Here is a 27,124-nt window from a genome sequence, read left to right as displayed (position 1 = left end):
CACACTCATTATAGCCTATTATTAAACTGCTTGATACAGCTGTGTGCTCGACTTACACATAAATTTCATTGTAGAGTGAGAACAGAAATGAATTTTCCCCTGTGAGCCTGACACATGCGTGGTAGCTGTATGAGGATGTTGTCTGTCTTATGTCTTGCACTTACCTAATCAGGGAGTTGATCCATCATTATGGGTAGTCTGCTGTGTAAAGGCTGGGGACTTGAACAACAGTGTTGCTCAGGCCTCTACAAGCAACTGCTGGATTTTGTACTTTTAAGACAAGTACCTTATCTTCCTATACAATGCATGGGGAGTCCTGGACATTTCTGAACTGTATCAGTGCATGTGATGAGGAAGGAGCTGCCATGGGTAGTCATGTTGAAAAGAGTTTCTTTAACCCTGTCCCTTTCTGGGAACAGGGTTGCAGTACACTTATGACTGGGGAAGCCATTTCTGTAGGATGATACAGGACCATGTTCTGACTGTTCTTATTAGCAATTGCAAACTAGGATTTACATCTGACTTCAGCTAGGACTGTATACATCCCACAGGCGAGATCTACTTTTCAACCTGTAGATAGCTCTTTCTTGGGATTCTCTGGAATGAAGGGACAATGGTACAGGCATGTGCACATAGCTTACGAAGGCAGCTTTGACCCTGGGAGAACTTTGTTACAGGCCATGTAGATATTTTCATCAATTGATATTAATCCCTAATTTCCTTCAGCTCTAAAGATGCTCATGTTTCTTTTAAATATTAAATATGGCCTGCAAGCTCGTGTGCAAAAACTAAATCAATAGCTTCACTGAAATTCCCATTGATCTCTTGCCTACTTGATTATTTATGTGTACTCTGGAAGAGGGTCACATACTTGACTTTTTCAGATAAACAATAAGAGACATTTATACCATAATGTTTCAGAAGAGAAACCTTAAACAATGTCTTTTTGTTTATGGATGTTGTATCGCCTATTTTTATGAAAACCTGTGCTTCCAGGTCCTTAGAGGGAATTACAGATGTTCTTCCCTTGAAAATAATGCTGAAAAGATGGAGTTGTAATCTATTGACAGGAGAATGGCATAAGCTTACTGGAGTGAGGAGGAGTTATTCTGTGGACTTAATGGATCACATACAGTTGAACATGTGTGCATTCATGTACCGTATGGCATAGTTTCAGAGTCCATTCTGTCAGACTGACTTCTGTGCCAAAGGTTAGAGGGTGAACTCGCAGCCATTGTTTTTGTTGCATATTTTCTCAGGTGCCCCTATGAGGAAGGGGGGAAGGACTGACCTGCAAAGAGCTTTTGAGGCTCCTATTAACTCTGTCAATATGTGTGTGGGTTTTTAAAGTAGCTTTGGGTTTGTTTCTGTTCCCAGGGTAGGACGTAGCATGCAGTCCTCCCTGATTTCCAGGGGAACAGAAGCCACTCTACAACTAATTCATTAACTTTTCTTTCAATATTGACTTGGTATGATAAAAGGCTTTAGTGCATCTGCAGTGGGCTTGAATTTTGCACCGTAGAAGACAACAGAATTTTCTAAAATGTGTTTTGGCCACTAGACTCTAAAGTTGATGTTGTGTATGATACTTCAGCGTACCATTTTGGAATAATTTGTGATGCATCTGCTATTTTGTCATGTTGCCTTTCCAGTGTTTTCCTGTTATCTTTCAGTGTGTCTCCTAATTTTGGTGAACTTCAAAGTCAAAATGTAGGACAATAGGAATGGGATGGAAGGGTGTCAAAAGTTTATCCTGTTCTGTTGACCTGGGTTTTTTTCCTTCACTTTAAAACTCACAACCATTCTAGATAAACCACTCAGTATGAACTTTGCTAAGTACCTTCCTACATTGTGTCCTTCCACAGTCTTACCTTTTCACTAGGTGGGGGACAGGAACTGAGCCCTGACAGTGTCCTGCAGCACTACCTAGAGAGCTTACTAAAGAATTAGAGCTGACTCTGTTGCTATTGCTGTTCACTATTATAGAATAATGTGATCTCCACAACGCAGACTTTATAATGTGATACCCAAAAGAAGTGAGAGTAGCAGGGCAGCTGCATGTGTAATAGGAAGTGGGGATCATAACACACAAACTTGATGAATGTTTGTATTCATTTCACTGGATACCTGGAGAATACTCATTGATATTGGTAATGGGAATTAACTAGCTGTTAGGTAATACCTAGTAATAGCAGGACGTTTTGATGTTTCTCCCTCTGCACACCTCTGTCCTCTCGGACCATCTACAAGTTTTCTGAGACTTTCTTGTCAGTAAAATCCACCTTGTGGCTGGCTGTTTTCTCTTTCCACTCTAGGGTGCACTTCACAAGGTGAAGGAGCAAAGCTGTACTTACATATGAAACAGACCGGAATTTCATCCGTCTTCAAGTATTGTGGAGATTATTAGCTGCTAATGAAGAGGACTTTGGTTTGGGTTGGTTTTTTTCTTTGCAGAAAGTGACAGCCAGCACCTGGAAAGCTTTTGAAATAACCAGACTTCATAGTTCCATCTACGCCACCAGCAATATGCAGGCTGGACTGTTGCTGCTACTCATATCTGTAGGTGCTCCCATAACCCTCTGGTCCAGTGAGATTTGTAGGTATAGATTAACTGAAAAAATACATATATCTGTTATAGCCTTGGTTTAGAGGTTTCTAACATGTATTCAGCTTTGGAAATCCTCTGTGAATTTCCCAGTACGGATAAGCCTTTGAAGGCTTCTACTCACAAAATACTCCTCCAGACAAAATCTAGTTCCAATAATGTCAGTGAGAAACTCTCCATTCTTTTCCAAAAAATGCAGTGTAACAAAAATTGGATAATTTCAGGTGGAATCTTACTTGAGAAGGAAGTAAGGATTTTCCTGGACAGGTGGAAATCTGAGAGTGTCAAGAACACAGAGATTGCGGTGGGCGGAGGAAGCAAGCAGCCGATTCAATGTGAATGATAGAGCAAGCTTCAACTTTATTGAAAGAAATCACACCTTATATAAGCAATCTACATTACACTACTTGTAACTCTATTGGATACATTTAAAAAGCTACATTATAATATCTCAGCCATTGGATACATAGAAAAGGTCACATTGTAATATCCCAGCCCCTTGTGGCATTTCTGGTATGCATAAACATCTTTCTTGCTTTGAACCTGTTTCCCTCCCACGGCTGTTTTTCTCTCACCCCCAAGGTCATAATGTGCCCCAATTTATCTCTTTGTTCTCACAACAGTTCTTGTTAGCATCACTGAGCCTTGAATCTCCTTCCTTGCTAGCATAACTGTACCCTGGGTTTTTTCCTCTGTTTATCTCAGGTGGCTGTGACCGACTTCTGCAGGGAGCTATGGCCGACCAGCTCCTGCAGGGAGCTATGGCCTTGCTCTCTGCAATCCGTTCTCCAACAAGAGATGAATATTAAGGTGTGAGTTATTTTATCTCTTGGAATCTGCGTTCACTTTTTCCTTTATTTCAGAAAAGTATGAAGCAAGCAGAATGTTAATACTGCTCAGAGCTGTGGAAGACTGTAAACCAACAAAAAGAGCAGGGGTGCTTGTGAATTGGTGGTAGCCCAGGCTAGATATCCTACTAATTTCTTCTGCCCTTAAAATCTGTAAAACAGTCTGAAGCTTACAAAGCTCCAGAAAGTGACTGTTTTATTTATAGTGTTCTCAGATATTGATGAAGCTCAGGCATGCCACATCCTTAAACTTTTTTTCAGTGGTCTAAGGACAGACCCTTTTCCTGCCACTTGGTGGAGAAGCAATTGCATAGCAGTAATTTAACAAGTATCAGGTTGTTAACTGATCATAGTAACTGATGTGCATGGCCTTAAATGATAGCAAGTCAAGTAACTTTTCCTTGAAAATGAATGAGCTTAGTATATCCACGGTAAGTTACTACATGTTCCAGCCTGAAATGTGCAGAGTACGTCTCCAGTGATGACTTGGATGCAATAGTCTTCATTCCTCTGCCTTCCAAATAGAATTTGAAGATGCAAATTCCCTTAAAAATAAAGGCAAAAAAGAGCACCTCTTTACTCATACAACTTCTTTTTAAAGATCTTTAAACTATTTTTTATAGACTCAGTTTTCTTTTGGGGAAGCAGCTGCATTTACAGAGACATTGAAAGTATCTTATAGACAGAAGAATTGCGATGCGGACAACTTAGTTGTTAGATTGGTGTAACGTGGCAAACTTGTAGTTGGGTACGTCCTGTGGCACAGTTGATCCACTTTGTGATCCAAAGTGCCAGTCTGAGAATGAATCTCTTGAAAGGATCATTTGCTGTGGCTGGAGTGACGGGGTTTTAGCCCTTGAGGTTGCAAAGTCTTGAGTATAGCTGAAGCAGGAATGTCTGCTGGCAGTCTGAGCTAGCAAGTCACCTTTTTTGTCTTATTACTGACAAAACTGTTACTGAATGTCTAGATGATGAATAACAGAGGTAAGGGAGCTCTTCAAGTTCATGCTTGTGTAAACCTGGAAAAGTTCTTCACAAACACCTTGTAAAGCTTCTTTTGTCATTTTACTCTCTGTTCCTGGCCTGAAACATGAGGATCTGAGACAATAATTGACTTATCAGTTGAACCTTGGCGTTTATCCTTAGCGTGCTTTAAATATGAGGCAATTTGATTTCTATGTCTTTCACTGAGGCTAAGGCTAAGTCTGGTCATGGGTTAACTTGGGCTATTTTATCCTTAGAAGTCAGAGTTGGAGGTAATTCATTGGTATAAAGCTGGCTACATGGTATAAAACTGACTACATGAACATCTTTGGCCTGGGATTCCGAAATGCATACCCAAGGGCAGATTTGAGCCCCGCTATTCCCAGCCTCCCATCTTGTAACAGTGGCTAAAGTGCTGTCTTACAAGTAATGGTATGAGAATTGGGATGACCAGTGTTCTGGCAGCAGTTGTGTGCGTTTGAGGGATTCAGTCAAGGAAAGGAAGCTTTCCACTCATGTTTCCTCTCACAGGTTTTCTTTACCAAACCCTGGCTCCACAGAGCCTGGTACAGGGCAGAACTTCTCAATGGGTCTTGTTAGGGAGAACGACAGTAATACCTTTGAGGTATGAACACTTTTGTTCTCTTAAGATTCTTCCTCAAATCACCAAGGCCCCCAAAAGAGCACAAGGTGATGCTATCATCAAAAATTGGATACAGACCTTCCAGTAAGCTGAACAGATTGCCTGGCCCTTGAGCTGTTCAGCCATCTCAGGCTCCCAAGGCCTCAGGGAGGGAGGAATAACTTAATAATGCATTGAAGTTTATTTCTGGGGCATGTTTTGGCATATATCAAGTTAGACCTTGGGGAATTTAAGCTGGTTTAATCTATCATTAATTTACATCCCAAGCAAGATTGGTAATGCAGTCTGAGTGGCTGCTGGACAAGGACACATCAATCTGTTTAAATTTAGCAATGTCTTTCTACCAGTGACAGCAACTGTCAGAACTGATGCACCCTCCCAGCTAAGATGAATTGTTTTTTTTTCTACCTTTTCAGCTCTGTTTATTTAGAGTTCTCCATAGTGTGCCAGGCAGATTGGGCAGCTGTGAGCTAGGTACCCTGTTACCCTCTGGAGAAGCATTTCATTCCCTAAAAGTACTGGTTATATAAGATAGAAGAGCTCAGTACAAGTCACAGACATACGCAGAGAGAAGTGCGCAAGAAGCTGATCTGAAGATCTTTGCTCTATATACACTTATGACCTAAAAGTACTTTTCAGAGATAGGTCTAGATTGCAGGCTTTTCTTGTTTTTCATAGGTAGAGTGAATGTCCCCCAATTTTTCTTCCTGAAAAATCATTCTTTTAAGTTCTCTTATTTCCCTACTTTTCTTCCTGTTGTTATGCTTCCAGCTCTGCTTGCTGTGACCTCACTGCACAGCACAGGTAATGACAAAGTAGCTATACTTGTGTACAGTTCCCATCACTACTGTGGCTGCAGCAAGTCCTGCATTCCTTCCACTGTCCCATATCTGTGGTTGCTTTTCAGTCTGTTTCTTAAATGAGTTCTGCTACATAGTGATCTTCATCTTCTCCATTTCATCAAAGCTGGTTAAAAGGAGACTAAGAAACAAGTCACTTCAATGAGAACTTTGTACAGAATACATAAAATCAAGTATGTTCTGAAAAGGATGAAAAAGGAAGTGTATTTTGAACTGGGAAAATGCTTTGGTTTAGGGTATTAGTTCAAACAGTTCATGCCTCTGTAATCTCTTCTAGAGTAAACATCACCCTCATGTACCAAAGGTGTGTCTTGCTGAAGGGGGGCAGGTGACATGGCACCATATGGCGCATCAAGCATGGAGGAAGTCCATTTGCTTAGTTTTGAGGCAGAAGGGTGATGGGAGGCAAGCAAGTTACAACCTCTGGTAGTCACTGTATTATGAAATTCTGGCTTAACCCTTTTAACTTCATCACTGGCTTCAGTTTCCTGCAGAAAGGTGGACTTTCTGAAACTCTGTAGTCTGACAGCACTTTTCTGTGAACTGCTCCTGCTCTTCACTGTAAATACGCTCTGAATCTCTTGGTGTGTGTATACTGCTGTACCTCCTCACTATTCCATGCTATAAAACAGCAAAAAGATGGCATGTATGTTTTGCCTAAAATATGTGAGATTGGCCTGTATGTCTTTGGTGAGTTTACTAATTCAGGCTGAGGGAAAGAACCCTCCACAAAAGCATGCCTTTTTCTGAAGTAACACGGGGCTTGATTCAGAGTGCTGGGTTGGGCTTGATTATAAATGTGAGGTTTAGGCAACTATTTCAAATAGGAATTTATGCTTGCTTTATACTACTGGATAAGGAACGACTGACTTCTATGTTGTGCTGGCTTTTAGGCACTACCCATTTTGAGACTGACTAATTTTGCTTAGAGGACTTTGAGAGGACACTACCTTAGAGGAAGGAAAGAGATACAGTTACTGTCCCTTCAATAACTTTTCTTTCTACAAAATGTAAATTGGTCCTCAAAGGAAAGCAGCTGTTAACACTTAAAAGGATTCAATTTTCTGACAGAAAAACAACTATTGCTGGCTTTCAAATGATACTTGAAGCTCTGAAAGTCTGATCAGCTGGAATCAACTGATTAGTTTTTATTGCTATATATACATTTCTAGCTTGTATTAATAAGATAAAGACCTGAAAAGTAAATTTACAGCTGAGAATGCATAAACATTGTATTTAACTTAAACCAACAAAACAACCTTAAGAGCTTTTTTTTTTTTCCTAGCCAACTGATTTTTTTGGGGTCCTTTCTTGTGGCTTCTTGGCATTCTTGCTTTAGGCTGCTCTGAAATCCTTTCTGGTTTTAATTGTGTGACACTGATATTTTAGTTTTCCTCTGCTTGTGCTACAATTTCCCAAGGGGTGTTCAATATACTCCTAAAAGCAGGAAGGGTTTGAATTTGTGTGCAGTATTAAATCTTTCAGTTCTATTCTTCATGAAGAAACTTTTAAAAGACAAAACACAGAATTGTGACCGACTCACATATCTACATGTCCTTACCCATGTTCTTCAGCCTCAGGTTGACATAGGAGCTAATTTCTTTTTCTCTCTTCAGGGAACTTTGTTCTGCAGTGTGAGAAGCAGATGCTTACATTAACGGTTTTGTTCTTTTTACATTTTGAATATGGTGCTCCTAGGAGCCTGCTATGAAAGTACTTTAAAACTTGTGCATTTGGTGTGAAGAAGAGATGGGGAAGGGTCATGGACCTCTCAGTACATCCAGTTAAACATTTTTGTGTCAGAACAGCCTGATAGAAACCAAACTAAGAAAATGAGTCTTCCTGTTCAAGCCAAAACTTGAGACTGCTCCTTGTCAAAACATTCTAAGCCTTGGATAAAAGCAAAATTGTCTTTGACAATCATGCTGTGTTCCCTTGATCACTGTTTGGTCTTTGTTCCTGGCTGATATAATATTCCAGGACTCTGCCTCTACTTTGCATGAATCTTATGAGTTGCAGTGTGCACTTTAACTTGCTTGGGAAATTTGTCTTCACTTTCTGGGAGAAGACGGTTTAGATATGGTGTGATGGGTGATCTGATCTTACCTAGAAGCTGGGACCTTATGGTGGAGGTTACACTGCAGAGAGAGGTACTTCTGCCATCTGTCTCATCCTCTTTTAGTTCAGCCCTTTACCCACTGCCCAGCTGATTACAAAGGTGCACAGCAGCACCTGACATTCTGGTGGGCAGTGCTCCTTGTTTCCTTCAGTAGAAGAAAGGGAGGAAGAAGGTGCATTCAGATCCAACCATTCTCTTTCTTTGCTCCTGGAGCACAGCAGCTGTGCAAGTTGCCACATCCACATTTCACAGGGGCTGCAGCAGGAAAGGAGACAAATGTCTGCCCAGTGGGGCTGTATGATGCTGTTTTGGGTTGTACAGCAGAGCCTACTGCAGAATGGGGCACAGGGCAAGGTACTGCTGGATAGCAGGTATAGATTTCTGTTTAATATTGCTTTCATTCCCGTTTTCCTTTTTTAAATACAAGTTGACTTCTATGTTCTGTATTTTTCCTTCTTATTGTATCTCATGGCAAATAATAAATTTCTGTACTGAGTAGCCTAGAACTGGGAGTATTTGGTCTTTCACTGGTTTCAGCATGTTCTGCTCACAGTTCACTCTAGCTACCGGTGTCAGGCAGTTCTTAGGGTTTTTTTATGTGGACAGAATGCACAAAATATATATAATGTCCACTTTAATACCTTTAATCTTCCCTTCTAGGATGCTTCGTGGACCCAGCAGGTGCTGGCTTTGACCCTTTGCAGAGTTTGGCTGAACTTCTCTGGTGCTCTTCTGAGCTGTCCCTGCTGTCATTATGGGTTTTTTCCCTTTGATTTCTCAAATGTATGTCAAATATGTTATGAAGAACCTTAGTGCACTACAAAACATCCAACCCCATATTTTGCTGTTATGCTAAGCACAGTTTTTATTTTTGAATTCAAGGAAATAAAATTGAGATAGAAGTATAAATGCACAATTTCCTCAAAGCAAACCCCAAAATATCTAAATTGAAGGCCTCAGTACAAAATCTGACTCATTTAAGAGTGTTTTGTTTTTTTTTTTTTCGTGATTGTTTTTGCTTTTACATTCTGTAGAAGTAACGGCAGTAGTTTGTGCTGTTGAACATTCTGCATATATGCAATGTGGTTGGGGTAATTCTGCTTTTGGAACTTCGATTCTTTTGTTTGATTTGTTTTTTTAATGTAGTAACACTTGGGTGCTGTTGCACATCTGTTGGATATAGAGTAATACTTACTGTATAGACTATCAATACTCAAATTCAGAGTGTCTTGCATATTTCTACCTTTTAACTATCTATGCACTGCCCTGCAGTATGTGGTTAACTGTAGTAGAGTTTAATGAATTCTGTGTGGCAGGAATTCCCTGCACCAGAATGTTGATCTGGCTCATCAAGAGGAGCTAAATGAAGGTCTCTAGGCTGATGTCACTGAGGCGTGGCAGGTTGCTGAATCTGTAATGACATGGTAGGTTGAGGTCTGTTTTGTGAAGAGCAAATTTGAGTACTTGGGAGACACTTACTCTGCAATTAACAGATCCTTTCAAAGCAGCAAGTCATTTTATTAGGGTGGATTGTCAGGACTGGAATGCCAACTTGTAAACCTCCATGACTTGGAGTTTATTTCTTAGCTGAAGTATTTTCCATCTCAAGCATTGCTGTTCTGGTAACTTATTTGTAGTAGTTTTTGTATGTTCTGTGTTCAAAGAGAGTAAAACTTACTTCATTTACATTTAATACAAGCTGGCTCCGTGGTTTATTACAGTGGTTTCTACAAACAAAGCATCTGTATAAAAATGTGTTACCAAGGGGCAAAACCAGAGAAGTTATGCCATAACAGATGTATTGAAAAATAACACAAGTGACTTCTCTATTTTATGGAGAAGTTTGCAAATATCATATGATGGGTTGGTTGTCTTCTATCTGTTGAAATCCTGTATTTTCTGTCTCATGAGATGCTATAATTATATTACTCAGTAGTATGGATCTGGAAGCTGACAAACAGTGTAGCTAGGATTTGTTTAGATTACAAACATTATGATGCTCCAGTGTGGTTTTGGATTTGGCTATTGCCATATTGTTTGGAGATAATCTAACCGTGCATGTTTACTAGAGAAATGCATGAAAACAACTGAGTGCAACAAAGTATTTCTTCCTTTTCTGCTCAGCAAAAACAGGGGTCTGGAACCAGCTTCCATTCCAGGGTAGTTCAGTGCAGGAGTAGCAACTGCTGATTACACTCTTCATGGCTTAATTCTTGAGAGTACCAGTTCTTATTGTTTTTTTTTATCTGTCTTATTTTGTGTAATTCCTGGAGAATGTTAGCTGGAAAGCTTTTAAAATGTCAAAGATTAAACAAAAAAAAGCAGAGAAACAATAGCGTGTTTGTAAAAAGCAGAGAAACAATAGCGTGTTTGTTGTTGTTTGACTCACATTACTGGACAAGAGCTTCCTGTGATCTCTCTTCAGCTTTACCATAGATGAAGATGACTTTGTTCACTTTGAAGATACTATGCCACCAGTTATGCAGAATTCCTGAACTGGAATACATTGTGTTAATTACGCTTGGGCTCAACATGAGAATTAATCTGAATTCTGGCAGCATTTGAACTTGAGAAGTAAAGGGGCTCAGATTTCTTGCTAGGGAAACTATAGTCTCCTCAATTAAAAGGTAGCTCTGTTTGCTTTGCAAACCTGAATCAGCTGCTTCCCTCCAGTGTCTTCTCTGGAAACTTCTGTGTACTTAGAATCTCTGGAAAAAAGGCTGGTTTTCTTCAGTTTCGGGAATAAAGATTTAGAAATAGAACTTCAGCCACATCATTGCTGCAGGCTGCAACCAGAAATTAAAATGTGAAGGAAGAGTAGATGTAATTCAAGATGAAACTTTTGCAAGGGATAATTAGTTATGGAAACCAAAGAGAATCACCTGTGCATGCTTGTTATACTGTTATACCAGAGGAAAGATAATCAGAAGTGTTCAGTGTGAGAGAAAGGACAGGTGAGGCAGGTACATGACCAGCTCAATTTTTTTTCTTGTTCATAAGGTTGGGAGGAACATGGGCTTGGTGGAAGAGTGAGGCTTGAATTTGCTACTTGTGATACGTTTATCTTCTTTTCCTTACCCTCTTCATTGCCTTTCCTCTTTCACTGGTGTTTGTGTCCTTACAGGGTTTGATACTACTGCAAGGCAATCAGGTGAATGAGCTGCCACCTAATCCTGATGAACCAGGGAAACATCTTTTTGAAATTGCCCCAGGTAAGCCAGCATTTCTTTGTACTTTCAACATAATGTCATCTCATTCCTCTCCGTTGTCATTAACGATAATCAAACTGTACTGATCACTTCTAAGCATTCTGACTAGCCAGATTATATAGATAAACTGGGAAACGAGACTTGAAAGACTACTTAGCGTTCTTTTGGTTTGGGTATAACTGCTGTCATGATATCTCATGAAAAGAGTAGTTGAGGTGCCTCATGCTCCTTGATTTATTTTTAAAATTTTTTCTTTATTTTCCTTCTCTCTGTCTGGACGGGGTTCCTTGACTAGAATGCTGTGTGGTCTCCCAAGCTGCTGTGGTTTTCTGATTGTTATGGGAGAAGCTGACACAGCACAGTGCAGAACTTATGGAAACGGGGTGTGCAGTCGTGCAGTATCTGGATGTAATTTCTTTCATGTATACCAGTCACCCTCAGTTGTGGGAGGGGTGTGGAGTTTTAAAATATTTCACTTTTGGATAAAAGGTTTAAGAGAATAGATGACCTGCCATGGAGGAGGGGTTGAAATTTTGTTAGGTAGAAAATCTAATGATCTGTCAGTGTAGTCTTAATGTAAAGCTCTTGAAATCATTTTAGTTTCCATGTAAATGCTTCCTGTGGGCTGGCTTAATATCTCCAGGGTATATTTAGAATTAAGTTCCCTGTTGCAGCATAGGAGCAGTTGTATTCCCTTTATTCAGCGTTGATTGTAGTTGGTAGACAACTGTTCCTGTGCATAGGCTTGAATTCAGTATATTGTGGAGGTAGCTTCAAGTGGCAGGATCTACAGAGAAGAAAGGTGTTGCACTACTAGCAGTGTTAGGCTACAGGAGTGAGAAAGATGAACCAGGTTAGTCCTTCTATAGCTGTCTTCCAGTATGTGAAGACTGAGTTCCTGGGAACACAGAACGGACAAACACAACTATGGTAAAAGTCAGGCAAGTGCACTGACTCAGTCATGCCTTACTTCATGGCCAGTTGCTCCTGCATGGACTACAGATCCATGCTTCTTAGTACTATCTGTTTCCCTGCAGTGTTGGTCCTGTTGATGGGTAGATAAAAGTAATTATGTTAGGCTGTTTTTTTTTTTTTTTTTTTTTTTAATGGAACAGACAACATGGGAAACACTTGTCCCTATAGTTGAATGTTAGTGTTGTGGAAGCAGGTGTGCTTTTACTGGTGTCTTTGTGTTTTTTTTCTTACCCCCTAATGAGTCTGGTTTAATGTGCCTGTGTTACACACTCCTCTTAACACAGTATCAGGCAGCACTGCAAGCTTTTAAGTTCTGCCATCAGGCAGGGTTCTGCCATAACTCAATCACAGCATTGTTTGACACACCGGAAGCTACTTGAGGAGATTTATTTTTGTTTTCTCTTTCTTATCGTTGCACACTGTGTTAATGCCTCCTTTTTCTTATACTGCATCATGCCCTCATAGGCAGGGCCACACAAGCAGCAGGACATTGGCTTCACAGTGTTGCTTGCATGGAAGATCTCCTAGGAATTGTGTCACATTCAGACAGTGAATGCCATCTTCTGCACTATCTTTCAAAGATTGTGTACCATGCTGTTGTAGAAGGACCATGGACCTGGGATGTGAAAGCACTTGGGTGGTTGTGACTGTGAATGATCCTGTGTGTTCTGGCCGTGATCTGAAGTAATGAACTGAGCCACGAACTGGCTTGGTTGAGTTTCCTGCAGAATTTGCCCTCTGGTTCAAGGTGGGAAATAATCATTCTGCACTTCTTTCTCAGTCTGCCAGGTTATATTACTGTAGGCTGCAAAAGAATTGTCCTGAACTGCAGGTGGCTGTGGCTTAAGTGGAGTTGGTGAAGCAGTGCCACATGGCTACTTGAAAAAGGCTATCCAGAATGGTGGAAAAAGGTGATACTGTTAACAGCATAGTTGCAAATCCCAGGACATCCATGTTCAGCTTGTGGTTTTGAGATTGTCCTCCTCTGTGTTCCCTGGAAAAATGATTCAGACTTTGTGTGCACTACTGTACTTCCTGTAGAATTGAAATGTTTTCCCTACCTTGTGGAACTAAATTCTTCCATGTTTGCAGCAAGTTTAGTTTGCTACATGGATAGCGAGTACTGAAAAAGGATATAAATGGCCAGTCAATACAGAATGTGACTCAGTACAGATGTCACTGGAGAATGTGGCCTGAAGAGTTCCCAGTTTTGTTCACAGTATGCTTATTCTGTGCTGGTTGTGGTGTAAATGCCTTTTCTTTTTCGCATGTGTTCTGAAATGACTGTGTTCTATGTGGTTGCCAGCCTTCAAGACATAGTGAACAGCTCTTAAACAGATGCCAGATAGGAAGGGGAGCACAACTGATCTTGCAGGACCCATCATCACTGCCTGTCTTCCCCTGTACTGGATATATGGCTATGAGTGTACCTCTGCCTAATTCTGCCTCAATCCCCCCCTGCAAACTGGGACTATATCGTTTCTACAGGGATAATGAGATTTATTTTTTTTTAAGTCATCTTAACTAAGTTGAGGATCTTGTGAGTACAAGTACATTCCATACCTGAAAATAGAGGTATGGGATTTTACTGTGCTTGTAAGCACCAGAGCTTTAACAGAATTAAGAATAGTGTAGCATTCCTAAAACATTCCCATGGTTTCCTAGTACCAGCTTATCTGGCAGGGAAGTGAGGCTGAGATCTCCCAGCAAGGAAATGTCCGAAGCTTTCTAAAGTTTGTAGTACCAGTTACCAGCCGCTTCCTCAGTGCGGGGGCTAGAGTAACAGCATGTCCTGCACTGTAACAGAGCACATACTGATTTTTCTGTTGAGTAACAAGAACTAATGATGGTCATTGTGTAGTATTCATGTTTCATAAAGTTCACTTCTAAGCGGTGTAGTGCAGCTGGGAGAAGGGTTAACTAGGGACATGAGACTGTAGAACAGTTCTACAGTCAAACCAGTGTTAGTTCTGATAGCAGGACTTCCTGAAATATCTCCTTTGGCAGATGTGTTCTCTAGCTCCTTTTCTGGAGAAGCTATATAAATTTCTGGACCCTCTTGAACCCATTCATGCTTTCCTCCCTTACAGCTAGTGAAGTTCAAAATGGAACTGCAGGGTAAGCTATGGGCTCAAGTTGCTCTCATATTTCAGTGTACATTAGCAGGTGGTGGTGGTGTTTTGTTTTTTTTTTTTATAAAATTATCAGGGTAACATAAGGTCAGGTGCAAAACCTTAACCATTTGGAGTAATCATCACATAACAGCTGATATTTCTGGATGGAAATAATTACAGTATGTTGCTTGGGAGGGGAGTCCAAATCTGGTAACAGAAATTAGGGGCAACAAAGCAACCATGCATTAGCCTGGGTTTACAGTGCATTTCATAATGGTGTAATGCAGTGTGTAAAAAGCGCATGGATTGATTTGTAAGAATGTCTTAAGGAGTACTGATAGATTAAATGCTCCTGAGGTCTCGCCTTTTAGGAAGCTGATGCTTTTAATGCTCTGAGGCCAACAGTCTGCCTAGTTTTATTCTCTGGTCTTTGCAACACTGTGAGACGAGACACTCAAGTTTCTCTGGAGAATCAGAGATAAGACCTGGTATAGTAAGGCTTTCAAAGTCAAGGGAGGGAGTGGTAAAAAGGTTCCAAAGTTAGGAGTTGATAAGTGTTGTCTTTTGATAGATATGACAAGGGTTATTACCCACTGATTTGAGAATTGCTTTTATTTGTAGAAAACTTGGTGACTTTTCTTTAAGAAGATTCTTCTATTCTGGTTTAGAATGGATTCAGTTGATCTTTTCATGGAAAGTAAGAGGGGAAAGACAAAAACATAAACAAGAAATTTTCGATGAATTACCTGGTACCTCTTTGGCTAACGTCCTCTCCTGTGATGCCAGAGACCCAAGTTTCTTTTCCGCTGGGTTTAGACCAGGAACCTGAATCTGTAACCTGCATAGTGGGCAAGTACCCTCAGTGATTATGGCTTGATTTTATTTTTCTGGAAAGATGGATTTGCTTCATTTTGTACTATGAAATCATTCTAGAGTAATTGTCTTATCCAAAGAAAATGTGACCTATTTCAACAAACTGGTATATTACAGTTGAAAGCAGCCTTGCTGAAAAATTCCTGACCAAAACTCATGGTATGCATCTTGGTGTCTCTTTATCACTGACAAGAGCTAGTTCCTGTTTCTTGCCACAGTGCTTTAGGCCAGGGTCAACAGTGACAGCTCTTAGCTGTCTTTCTGTGAAAATAAGAGAGCAGTTCTGTGATGTTTAATTTGATTTAACTCGAAACTGCTGCTGAAGGAGTCGATCTTGTTTTTTCCCTTTCCTCTTGGCGGCTTCCCCAACATCTAATCACATCTCTTAATTCCACACTTATGACTGAAAAAGATGTTTTTCAAACCAGTTGGACTTCAATTCAGTTGAACTAAGCTTGATGAAAACTGTACCTTCAGGTTGCTTTTTGTGCTCCTGTTGAGTAGCACCATCAGTCCTCTCTTTAGTGAGACAGTCCTCTTCAGAAATGTTGCCTCAGACTTTTCGCAGACCCAGCCAGAGCAAAGATGACTGCATATGCTTGATTCATATGTAGAAGGTTACTTTCAAAACTTCTGAAGTCGGAGCTCTGTGGCATGCTCTTCAATTAATTATAAAGACTGAGCTCAGTATAGGCAGTTTGACCTTATGAAAGGGACCTGCAGTCAATAATGACTCCTTTAAAGTTGGACAGTGGTTACATTCTGCCAAAAATTAGGCTTGGGTGGAATAAAATACCTCATCCAGGAGCTCTTGTTCAGGGTTCATGTAGAAACTTTTACCGCCTTGTTTGTGCTATACAAGAATTAGGAAATCGAGAAAGGCGGAATCAGAAGGTGGGAGTCCTAACTTTTACAAGGAGAGTAACTGCTGGCTACTTTTTCTGTAGGGAGTCTGTCAGTGTCACTGACAGTGTCTTACAGAGCAGTGGAAGTGGTGGCTTCTTTGTCTTGTCCCAGTAGGTTGAATGATGCCTACAAAGCAGTCTGCTCTCTGGTATGCTTTTCTGTCCCAGGTGATCAACATCAATTAAGTTATTTTTGTGGCCTTTTAATCTCAGTTCCTGTTGAGATGGTGTGTAATTAAAATAGCTGGAGGGGAAATTAGAAATTCAGACATGAAAAATCATTCCATGTTCTCTATTATTCAAATTGTAATTCTAACTAACAGCAGGAAACAGTTTGCCACTGGTAATTGAATTTTCTCCTGAAATCCACAGCTGATAACCAACTGTGCATATCTGAATATGTGATGATGTTGATATTTGAGGGTTTTATTTAAGTTTCTGGGATTTGACACTTGGCATGTTTAGAGAGATGGCAGCAAAATAAAATAGTTTTGGGTCCTACTAGGAAGACAGATAATGTAGTTTCAGCAGTGCACTGTGCAGACACTTAGCAAGTGAGAGCTGTGGACACCATAGTGTCCATGGCATTGCATTGACCTGCAGGAGAAGATTGGTGGTCTTGGTTTGGCAGTGGAGGGCACTGTCTGATCTGTTTTCAACAGCTCTAGGTGTCTGGAATGTATCTGAAGACATGCAAGTATTCGTATGCCACTAAAGTGGTCACTGTCTTTTGGAACATGCGATAGGCTTTCCATGTATTAAGGAGAGAGAAACCTAAAATGTCTTCTCCGAACTGTCTTTCCAAAGGAGTACCCCGAATGATAAAACTGCATGCCACCTTTGCAGTCACGGAGTCTGGGAACTCGTTTATTATTACCTTATAGCTTGGGTTGAAGACCTTCAAGGTAATAAAGTCTTAGCACTAAGGTAGTGACCGGTATATCTGCTTGTTTTTTGCCGGCTGCAGACTCCTTTTTTTATGTGTAAGATAAGTGCAGCCTGAGTCTCCTTGGAAGTGTGTGTCCTGTACTTCCATGCCTAAAAATTGTTGTTAGATTCTTCTATGTTCTGCTTGCTCCGTCTGCTTCTGAGCACTAGATGGTGCTGGTTCTTTCCACCTCGTGCGTGTACACTCACTGTAGGTTATGGTTCGTGTCTTGAATCACATGAGTGCGAATTCATCCTGTAAGAGGAAATCAGCTACTCTGTGGTTCACTGGTGCCTCCTCAAACACAAGTCAGCAAGCAAGAGTTCCTAACAATGTTATTGCCCAGCCTGTGAAGATAGTACTGTGCTCTGTAGACAGAATATAGTATTGCGTGCATTTCTGTACATTTGCACTGCCACAAGCATCTTTGTCTGAATCCACAAGATACGAGGAACTGAATGCTTTCAGCTGCTGTCACAGATGCTAAAATCAAGTCTTTGAAAACGCTCAAGTTTAAATTGTTTGTCTGTTTACTTTTAAGTGGAAGACAAGATTTATTTGTTATGGAAGAGCAAAGCATGTTCTGTATAGACATGTACATGACTGTGTAGGAAAGCCACTTGAACACAGGCCTCTACTATTTCAGGTTAACATACAGACCCAGGGGTTACTGGCTATTTTGTGGTACCTGTATGACCGTTTTCCCCCTCCCCCATTCTGAGCCTGAAACTTATGTTTCAAAAGAGGTATCTTCAGACTTTAACAGTTTTAATGAATCTGAGTGTGGGAGTTAAGGAGTTTGATCAGACCTCTCACTGCATTGCTGGGATCTGCTGGAAAAAACAAAAGACAGTAATTGTTTCCCTCAAGGGAACTTCTTTCCTAATTCTTTTATCTACCTGAAAAAATTAGGTTTTGTGGCCAGTCCAGGCCTTGACAACTTCATTTAGCATTGAAGTATCAATCAGCTGTCAGTATTTCTAGGCTTGTTATATAAATGGATTTGAGTTGAACAACTATTGTTTGAGTAATCTAATGGAGGATCTGGTTTCCTTCATGCAGATATTAGACACTAAGAACTCAAATCTTCTGCAAGCAATGCATCTCTGCTTAGTGATCTTCTTATCCATGCTTTCCCTGAATACTTGACTATACCATATGACTGAAAACCTCTGAAAAGAGAAGGTGGAGAAAAAGGGGCTGAACTTTGCCCTCTGAATTCATGTAACCTTACCAATTTCAAGTGTTAATCAGTCCGGTGGTGTGTCCCTGCAACTTGACCAATACACTATTGTCTACTCAAGGTGATGACTCATTGCAGGTGAAGGTCTTCAGACTGCATTCAGAAAGGTTATCAGGCTTCTCTTTCCCCCTGAGGGCTATGAGGCTTTCTGATAGTTAAGAATGTTTTGGTTCACCTTATGTTATCAACTTAAAACATCTTGAAGGGCATCAGGAGGCACCTGCAGCTTGTAAATTGCTCTTTGCTTTGTTTTTTTTCCCCTAGCATATGCGATGCCCAAGGCTTATGTTTGCATTTGGCAAGCAAAGATCCTGCTTCATGAAATAAACAAGATCCTGCCTTTGTTTCATTAGAAGTGTTTGATCTACTCCAAGTTATACTGTCTACATCCCTCAGTGCTCTGGGGCCCTGGGCAGTTGAAAGTAGGCCTGGAAACAGGCTGTGGCAGCATATGTGTTCTGCTGTCCTGGAATTTGCATCTCTAGGAGAAGCTCCGTGTCTGATCCCTGATCAGTAGCACCTAGCTCTCTATAATGCATGTGCTGGCTTTCAACAAGAATGCTAGTTTTTACAATTTCAATTGCAACAGCATGAGACCTGCTGGGAAAGGAGCATGAGGCCTAAGGAGTTTCATGAATACCCCTTTCTGCTAGTGCAGATCATTAAGACATAATCTCTGACTGTTCTTGGGCAGTTTTCCTTAACCCATTATATTCTTCCAAGTCAAATATATCTGCATAACATTCTGTATAGGCTGCCCTTTGGGTATAGAAAAATGGCTCTGTAAGATGTTGGCATGTTGTTGCTGGAATGTACCAGGTATGATCTGATCCGATCAGGTTGCTTTTTAGTGCAAATTAGGCAAGATTTTGAATTCTTCCTGCTGACACGTTCCAGAGAAAGCTCTGCTATTGAGTATTCTGCCTTAAGGATAACATATTAAGCCTTAAGGCTGTGTGGTTAGTAGAGATATTTTTTTAAGCATTTTTGTGCAAGAACAACTTTGTTCCATAAAGATATGCTTGTCAAACTGTCAATGTGATCAGTTATATAGTACCTTCCCTATATTTCTTGCTAATTTGTCAGAAATCAAGTCTTCAGTGCTGTCTTGCAGCTTGTGTGCTCTGGTGCTGCTATTGCAGGTTAAAGCTTTGTTCTGCCCTAGGAGCAGTTCCCATTTGTACTAAGGATGGGTGAATTTTCCACAAGATTTGTGCAATGTTTTGGATCCCTGAGGCTGAAAAAGTACTCTAGTGGGTTAACATGATGAATAAATATACATAAATAATTTATTGTAATAAATATATTTGATTGCACTTTCAATATTTATAATTTTAATTATATTCTATTTCATTATCATTATATTTAATAATATAAAGATGCATGATATATGGCAATGTAGTTCATACTACCACAGGTTCTAGCAGTAGTAAGAATAAATATTAGAGGTCAACAGCAGCATGAAGAAAGAACATCAAGCTAAAAGGAAATTTACTGCTTAGGTGCCTGCTTCACAAATGTTTGACCAGCTCAATAGTCTTACTAAGATGAGTTGATCTTTAAGTCTTGTGGGATTGGGCCCTTTTATTTGAATTGCATCTGATTTGCCTTGTGTGGTTCAGTGGGTTAATTCTTGTCTCTAGCTGATCTAGCACAGTCATGTTAAATTACAAATATAATACATTTCAGATTAATTTGTAGGGTTGTACTGGCTGTGTGAGCTGGAGATGCAGTCAGGGTTGCTTATTCTTTTCCTTCAGTGTTCCCAAGGACTGGTTTCCTCTATTTTTTTTTTTGGTACTTGAGCTTTTTAAGGGTCAGCATGGCTGCTCAGTGCATTTTCTTTAGCTCTGATACTAGAAGTAGTAAATTGCTGAATTTGGGATGGATGATGATTCTTTGTTTGTTGAGGTGACTGGGTTTTCTTAATACTCTGTGGATCTTGGACCTGTCAGTGGATGTGTGTCTCTGCTTGCAGAGTTCATGCTTTATAACAGTAAGAATAAAGAAAACATCTCTTTGTTTCTAAATATAAAATTTTGTGAACAGGTAGCAGTAACTGTATTTTTTTGTGTACCTGCTATGCTCCTGCACTATAGAACTACTGTATTGTCTGCAGCATTTAATGACTTGTGAATTTACTCTGACTTCCTACCAGCTTTGAGATGCTGTGGATTTGATTTCTGTGGTGTGTGCAGCAGGTGCAGGCTAAGCAGAATATAGAGAAACATACACACACTCTGAAACTACATCAATTGCACTGCATTCACTAAAAAGAGGGCAAGAAGCAGGACTGATCTATAAACCAATGCAGAATAACACACAAGTAGAAGAAACCAAAATATTCTTAGACTGCTCCAGAAGGGAATTACAACACAGTTTTTAAAAACCGCCTATCTAAAGGGGAGAGAGAACTGTCATCCAAAAACATACTATGTACTGACAGTCGTGTAAGGCAGCACTGCTGATGCTGTTGAGGTACCTGCTAGTGTTGTTAACTGCTCAGTGTGATATGCTGATTTGAAAATACCAGATGGAAGTAATTTTGGGGAGCAGAGGTACAAAAAATACACTTCCTTTTCACACAGTCCCATAAAAGTGTGTGGGGGAAGGGAGGCAAAGCTGATAATGTGTTGCTCCAGCACCCAAAAGGAATTATAATTGGGAAACTGCTATCTGGGCTTTTTATGAAACTGTGTCTTTGAATGATGTGCTAATACCAGTTTGAAGTGGCAGCTGGCCTGTCGTCAAACAGCTGTGAGGGTTTACAGGCAAAACCTGCTCTGTTTGTCAGAAAAGCTTTAGGGATAACTAATGTGCTGTCAGTGAGAACCAGCTTGTACTGGGCTTTCTGAACTTCTAGGGAAGAGGAGGATATGGTGAAGATGTTGCCTAGGGCATAACACTTAAGATTTATACTTGGTTTAGTAAGTTGCCTGCTATAATGTAACAACGAACTTAATGTTACATTGTAAAAGCATTCTTTACCCTTTCTATGCTACTTCAAGTATTTCCAAAGTACTGATTTGTATGATGAGTGGGGAGGAGGGCTGGGGTGCTGAAGTGATTTATATGCTGCTTCTTAATGATTTTCAGATTCTTACCCTGTGTACGTGCCTGTATTTAGCCTTACCCATGAGTAGGGCCCTATCAACTCGGTTGCTCATGAAATATGTGCCTGACTGTGAACTTGCTTATAAGATTCTCTTGTGCTATGCAGGAACTTAAACTGGGTCATCACATGGGTCCCTTTTGGGCTTGATCTTTATGAATAAATTTTAAAAAGATCCAAGTTACTGCAGGGAAACCAGTTGATCTGACACCTGAATTTTTTGAAAATGTAGGCTCTGAAGAACTAGTGCAACATAAAAAAAAAAATAAAGGTAAAACATGAAACAAGCAGAACAGTTTAGTTCCTGTGGTATAACAAAGAGGAATACTGACACTAATCAAATAAAAAAATGAAACATACAATTTTATTACTTCATAATGTCCCTGTGCTAGAAAACTAAGGAATTTTGTGTGTTTTAAAATTATAAATTATAAGAATATCAGTCTTTCTCCATCAGTTCCTGTTGTTAAACTTATGAAGCAGGGGATGGATGTGGAATCTTTGGAATGTTCAGAATGAGTGGGATTTTTTTATGATACAAGCTCTTCTAAGAGATTGGATCCTGTAAATGCTTGGATATTGGATTTACATGTATTTCAGGACATTGGGAGCAATTCATCCTTCCTGATAGCTTTATTGCTCTGTGGAGAAGTTAATTCAAGTAACTTGAACACAGCCTGTTGATCTGGGTGAAGTTTTTGGCTTAAAGAGGAGGTTTCGTGACAGTTTTGATTAAGACTTAGTTACTAACCAGCATGGCTGTGTTTCACTTCTTGTTGATTTTTTTTTTTCCCCCTCCCCCCATGCCCCCCGGGAATAGTTTTTAAACTCCCTGTGTTAGTTACCTTGGTATAGTTTCCCTATAGGGCATGCATGAGTATACCTGGATGTCTCCTCTGTTATGTTGAGGATGCCGTACCATTTTAAATTTTATATTGCACTGCATTAATAGACCTGAGCTATGCCAGTAAACAACTCAAGTTCTGTGTTAATGACACTAGATATGACATTGGTTTTACTATTTTAGCAGTCTGTAAACAGGTGTAAAATAACAGATATTGAAAAGTACAGCTTATGACTACAAGCACCTGAAAAAAAGCTGTATTTTGCATTAATATTTTCAAGAAGATTTTAAAAGGATCTCTGAGAACACTTACTGAAGTGTGTGGCTAATTTGTGTTGAATTTAGTGGCATTACAACAACTTTTTTTCTTGTAAATTTAATATAAGCTTTACAACATCTCTACAGTACTTATCACAGGGACTCTGCTCAAGGCACTATTGTATAAAAGTAGTGAGGCAGCTGGGGTTAGGGTTATGTTCTGTTTAGTGTAGCATGTTCTGATAACCTTAACCTTCTCAGCTTTCTTCAAGCACTGTAACTGAAATGGATGTGATTTTTTTTTTTAAATTTTTTTTTTTTTTTCCCCATTAGGAAGACAAAGTTCAGGTCACTTGTAATTATTTTTCTTCCTTTTAACAGACTCTCAATGTTTACTTTCTCCAAATTCATGTCTTCTATCTCTGTTCTGGTAGGTGCACAGCCCAGTGCATACACATTCTTTCAAAGTCTGACTTTGAATCTCAGCCAGAGGCAATAGATGTATTTGTAACTGCAGGATTAGGCAGTGTCTTCTACATCCATAAACCACTGCTCATCTAATTGAAGTCCACTTAAGAAGATGTTGATATCCATGCCTCCATGTGGTACCAAAGATGCTATATATCATGCTGAACTCATGAAATATTGTTAGTTCTGGGGTTTACTTTTAATCACCTGCTGTCTTGACATTACAAAAACTTGGGGGAGGGGGAAGGAGGCATTTGAGGTAACAAAGAAAAAAAACTATGAAATCAAAATCATACAGTGTTAAAAGGGAATGTCTGTGAGGCCCTGAGGAAAGACTGTTATAACCAATCATATATTCTTTGCATTGAAGAATAATTGTATACACTGTTCTTTCCATGGATTGGGGGCTGTGGATTTAAATATGAGGATTTATCAGCACACTGGCAGCTGCTGACTTGAGGGATGAAGAGCCTTGCTGCATTAGGCATGCTCTGCTGGTATAGTTATGTCAGAGGAAATCCTGTACTGGCATACTAGTGTAACACAGAGAAAGATTACTATTCTTAACACAAATATAAGTGTCTACAAAGATTAGCAGCCTTTTAGCTATACTGGTGTGAGAATCTTCCCACTCCACAGAGGCCAAAAAGGCTCTATAGAAACCATGGGGTTTCTATATAAATCAGTCAAAAGGATGCTTTCTGGGAAGGTTCAGCAAATATTTTCCAGACTAAATTTCCTATGGACAGACCAGGGTTCAGCAACTTATTTCTGTCCCTATGTCCTTATAGGTCTTGAATGTAGATCATCAGTGTCAGGAGTTGCTGACATTGCAGAACATAAAAGAACACATCCTACCTTTACTTACTCTGTGACACAAACGTATGACAGTGGAGAACAGAGAAAGTTAGTACAAATGGAAATACTGTGCCTATGATCATGCTTGGTAAGAGAAAGATTCCTTCCTGAGCCCCTGTTTTGAAGCTGGTGGGAGTCAGTAGAAGGTGTCACAAATATGGCTGTGGATCTGTAGGGTGACTGTCTTGCTGAAGGGAATATTTAAGGATTGGGGAGGAGCAGGGAGAGGGAATTCAGCATCCTACTGTAGTAGTGCTTTGAGGCCACAGCTGTTTTGTCTTGGAAAACACAGTTCTACCTTGTAATGGGAAGAACATAATAGGATTCTGCTTTGGTCTCAGTAACTTTGAAAATATGATTAAGCTACATTTAAGGAGTTGTTTCTTAACTACTTCCAGCAAGGCACCCCAGGTGGAAGGAGTCCAGATATTTTCTGTCTATATCAGGCCTTCTTGCCATTATCATAGAATCATATCATAGAACACTTGGGGTTTGAAGGGACCTTAAAGATCATCTAGTTCCAGCCCCCCCTACCACAGGTAGGGACATCTTCCACTAGAGCAGGTTGCTCCCAGCCTCATCTAACCTGGCCTTGAACACTTCTAGGGAGTGTCCAGCTGCTCTGGACATGTTCTGGTATCTTACCACCCTCATAGTAAAGAATTTCTTCTTTATATCTAATCTAGGTTTATCCTCTTTCAGTTTAAAACAGTTACCCCTTGTCCTATCAATACCTCCCCTGATAAAGAGTTCCTCACCATCTTTTCAGTAGGCCCCCTTTAAGTACTAGAAGTATCTGGAGTTGTCTCCATGAAAGTGGATCCTCATTTCTTTTCTAGAAGCAGTGGTTCTTTGAAGTTAGTAAATGTAAAAGCTTGCCTATGTTAATAGTAGGCTGTTGGCTCTCGTGTACACTGAGATCTGTTAGGAAAGAGTTCTTGTTTTTACAGCAGTTTAAAGTGTTGCTGGGGAGTAAGATGCTTTCAGATACCTGCAGTAAATCTGTGGGTTTTATAATTTAAACACTTAGCTGATCTTCCTCTCTGGGCTCTCAGGTGGTGTGAACTGCATAAAAAGCTGCATGGCCACTGATGAGTAGTTTGTGGTGCCGGGTAAGAGTTGCTGATGTCAGCCAGTGTGCTCACCTGCTGCTGAAAAAAATGAAAGCACAGCAGTGAGAGCTGTCCTAGCACTCTCCTTTAATCAGGGCACACATTGCATTTCTACTGACAAAAATGGAACAGTAAGAACGTCAGCTTGCCAGGATCAGGTGCAAAAGGTTCATTATAAAGGGACTTCACCCATGGGTAACACTGACTTCAGGATTTTTTCATGCTTCCTCAGTACTTCAATGACAGAACCCTAAGAGCTTTGTGATGTCCCCAAAGCAAAGGCTTGGGGATTTACTCTTTAGTACAGTGTGACTAAAGGTATAATTGGAATTACAACCAAGCTTTCTTCATTTGTTGATGCTTGCACCTAAAATTCTTCCGGCTTGAATTTGCGTAGGAAGCTGTGAGCTTTTTGTATACAACAGATGGTCCATCAGAATTCGTAGGATTCCTTTTTCATTTCAACAAGTGCTTTCAGTTGCAGTCATTATTTGAATGGAATGAATAAAGAAGGTGGACACCTGGGAACTTCTTGTAAAATATGGTCAGTGCTATGGAAAAATTGTCAAAACGCAAGTGTAAACTCTTGTCAGATCAGTGTCAGGTGCTATGACTTTAGATGCTGAAATTCTCTTGGAATTACAGTGATTAGGGGGAATAGACTTAGTCAAATCAAAATAAATTTACATAAATTCAGTATCTTGTGACTCTCTCTGAACTAGAAACTGCTTAATAGAACAAGGTCATATGTTCTGAAATATTGTTCCTGACCAAACAGATTCTGATACTCTGTTTTGAAATGCTGGGGTTTCTTTTAAGCCCATATAAGCCCTTAACACAACTGTGCCCTATTACAGGCCTAGCCTAACCTGGCTAACAGGAATGCATTGTTATATCACATGTGAATACAAAATGTGTACTTCTATGCAGTACTTAACCTCTCGCATAGTCTAGTGATGTATCTACATCCAACTCGTATTCCTCTGTACTACTGTCTTCCATAAGGAATAGATGAACTATAAATTGTTCCTTTGAACCATGAAGGTTTGATGCTTCTCTTAGCAGATTATTTTTTCAGAGTCTTACCAGCCTGCAGAATGAGTTTGCAAAAACATTTCCTTCACAGTTTATATTAAAGGTATTAGAACTGTGTATTTGGAGCATCGGGCTTTTAGGGGCAGGGGATGATAGAGATAGGTTTGAAAGGGGGCTGTGGTTTAGACTTCTCTGATCTGAAAGGAAGGAGGTAGCATGTCACTTAATTACTAAATAGCAGTCCAGAAAGCTTGCTTTTTTTAGGCTCTTATAAGAGATGAAATATGTCTTGAAGTGAGTTAGTGTTGAGGTATATGAACTATGATTGAAATGCACTCTATGTGTTGTTATATTGCCAAAATAGCCTCTTTTCTTCCTGAGATCCAATGACTATTAGGAATTCTCTGGAGAGTCACAGGGTGTTCCCACTGTGGCATGGCAAACTACTCTTGATTACCAAAACACATGGTGAAGCTCAAGTAAGGGAATAATCTGGGTTGAATGTGACTTCTCATAAAAAACAAATTTGCCATTTTAGAAAGACTCTTAACTTTTGAAGAGGAAGTGTATGGTTTACCAGCAACTTGACTTTTAGATTTTCAAGCAGTGTGGGGAAGCTAATAGTATAAATAACTTTGGAGACAAAAGGAGCTTTTACTGGCCAAACTTGAAAATTTTAATACATTCTCCTGGGTTTTGAACATGGGTATTAGCATAAATTGTTAGCTTTTCACAAGTACATTTGCTTTGTACTGGCTGGCTCAGATTAGTTCTCTATAAAGCACAGTTCACCTGTTTCCGTATTAGTGATTCAAGGTGTTGCCAACATTTCTATTCTTCAGACCAGGTTGTGCCTTCAAGGGGGTGGTTGAGGAAAAAACAAAACTTAGTAATCCTTTCCTTGTGTCTAAAAGTTTGAAAAGCAACATTTGCCCAGCTCTAGAGATGCAATTCTGGCACATTTGGGAATCACAAAAGCCATTTGGCTCCTAGTAAGGGAATGAAAAATAAATACCTTTAGCTATCAGTGAGCCATCACATCTGGAATGAATTGTTGAAACAGAATTCCTCTACCTTGTTGCAATTTTAGGTGTCCGTGTTGTCGTGTGTGTCTTTCCCGTCCCCCCCCCC

At 40.0% G+C, this 27,124-nt stretch overlaps 1 protein-coding gene across 2 annotated transcripts in view; it reads left to right on the top strand.

Moving 5' to 3' along the window:
- Positions 1-27,124, top strand: part of ARHGAP22 (Rho GTPase activating protein 22) — a 152,648-nt gene that overhangs the window by 18,670 nt on the left and 106,854 nt on the right. For both annotated transcript variants that reach the window (XM_026850952.1, XM_026850951.1), the window contains exon 3: positions 11,184-11,271. In XM_026850952.1, the coding sequence (XP_026706753.1) occupies positions 11,184-11,271 (88 nt within the window). The remainder of the gene's footprint in view (positions 1-11,183; positions 11,272-27,124) is intronic.

This window comes from Athene cunicularia (assembly GCF_003259725.1).
Source record: "Athene cunicularia isolate RWA chromosome 6 unlocalized genomic scaffold, athCun1 chr6_part1, whole genome shotgun sequence".
NCBI classification, from domain to species: Eukaryota; Metazoa; Chordata; class Aves; order Strigiformes; family Strigidae; genus Athene; species Athene cunicularia.
The sequence above is the reverse complement of the archived record's forward strand: the minus strand, read 5'-3'. Positions and strand labels throughout refer to the sequence as shown.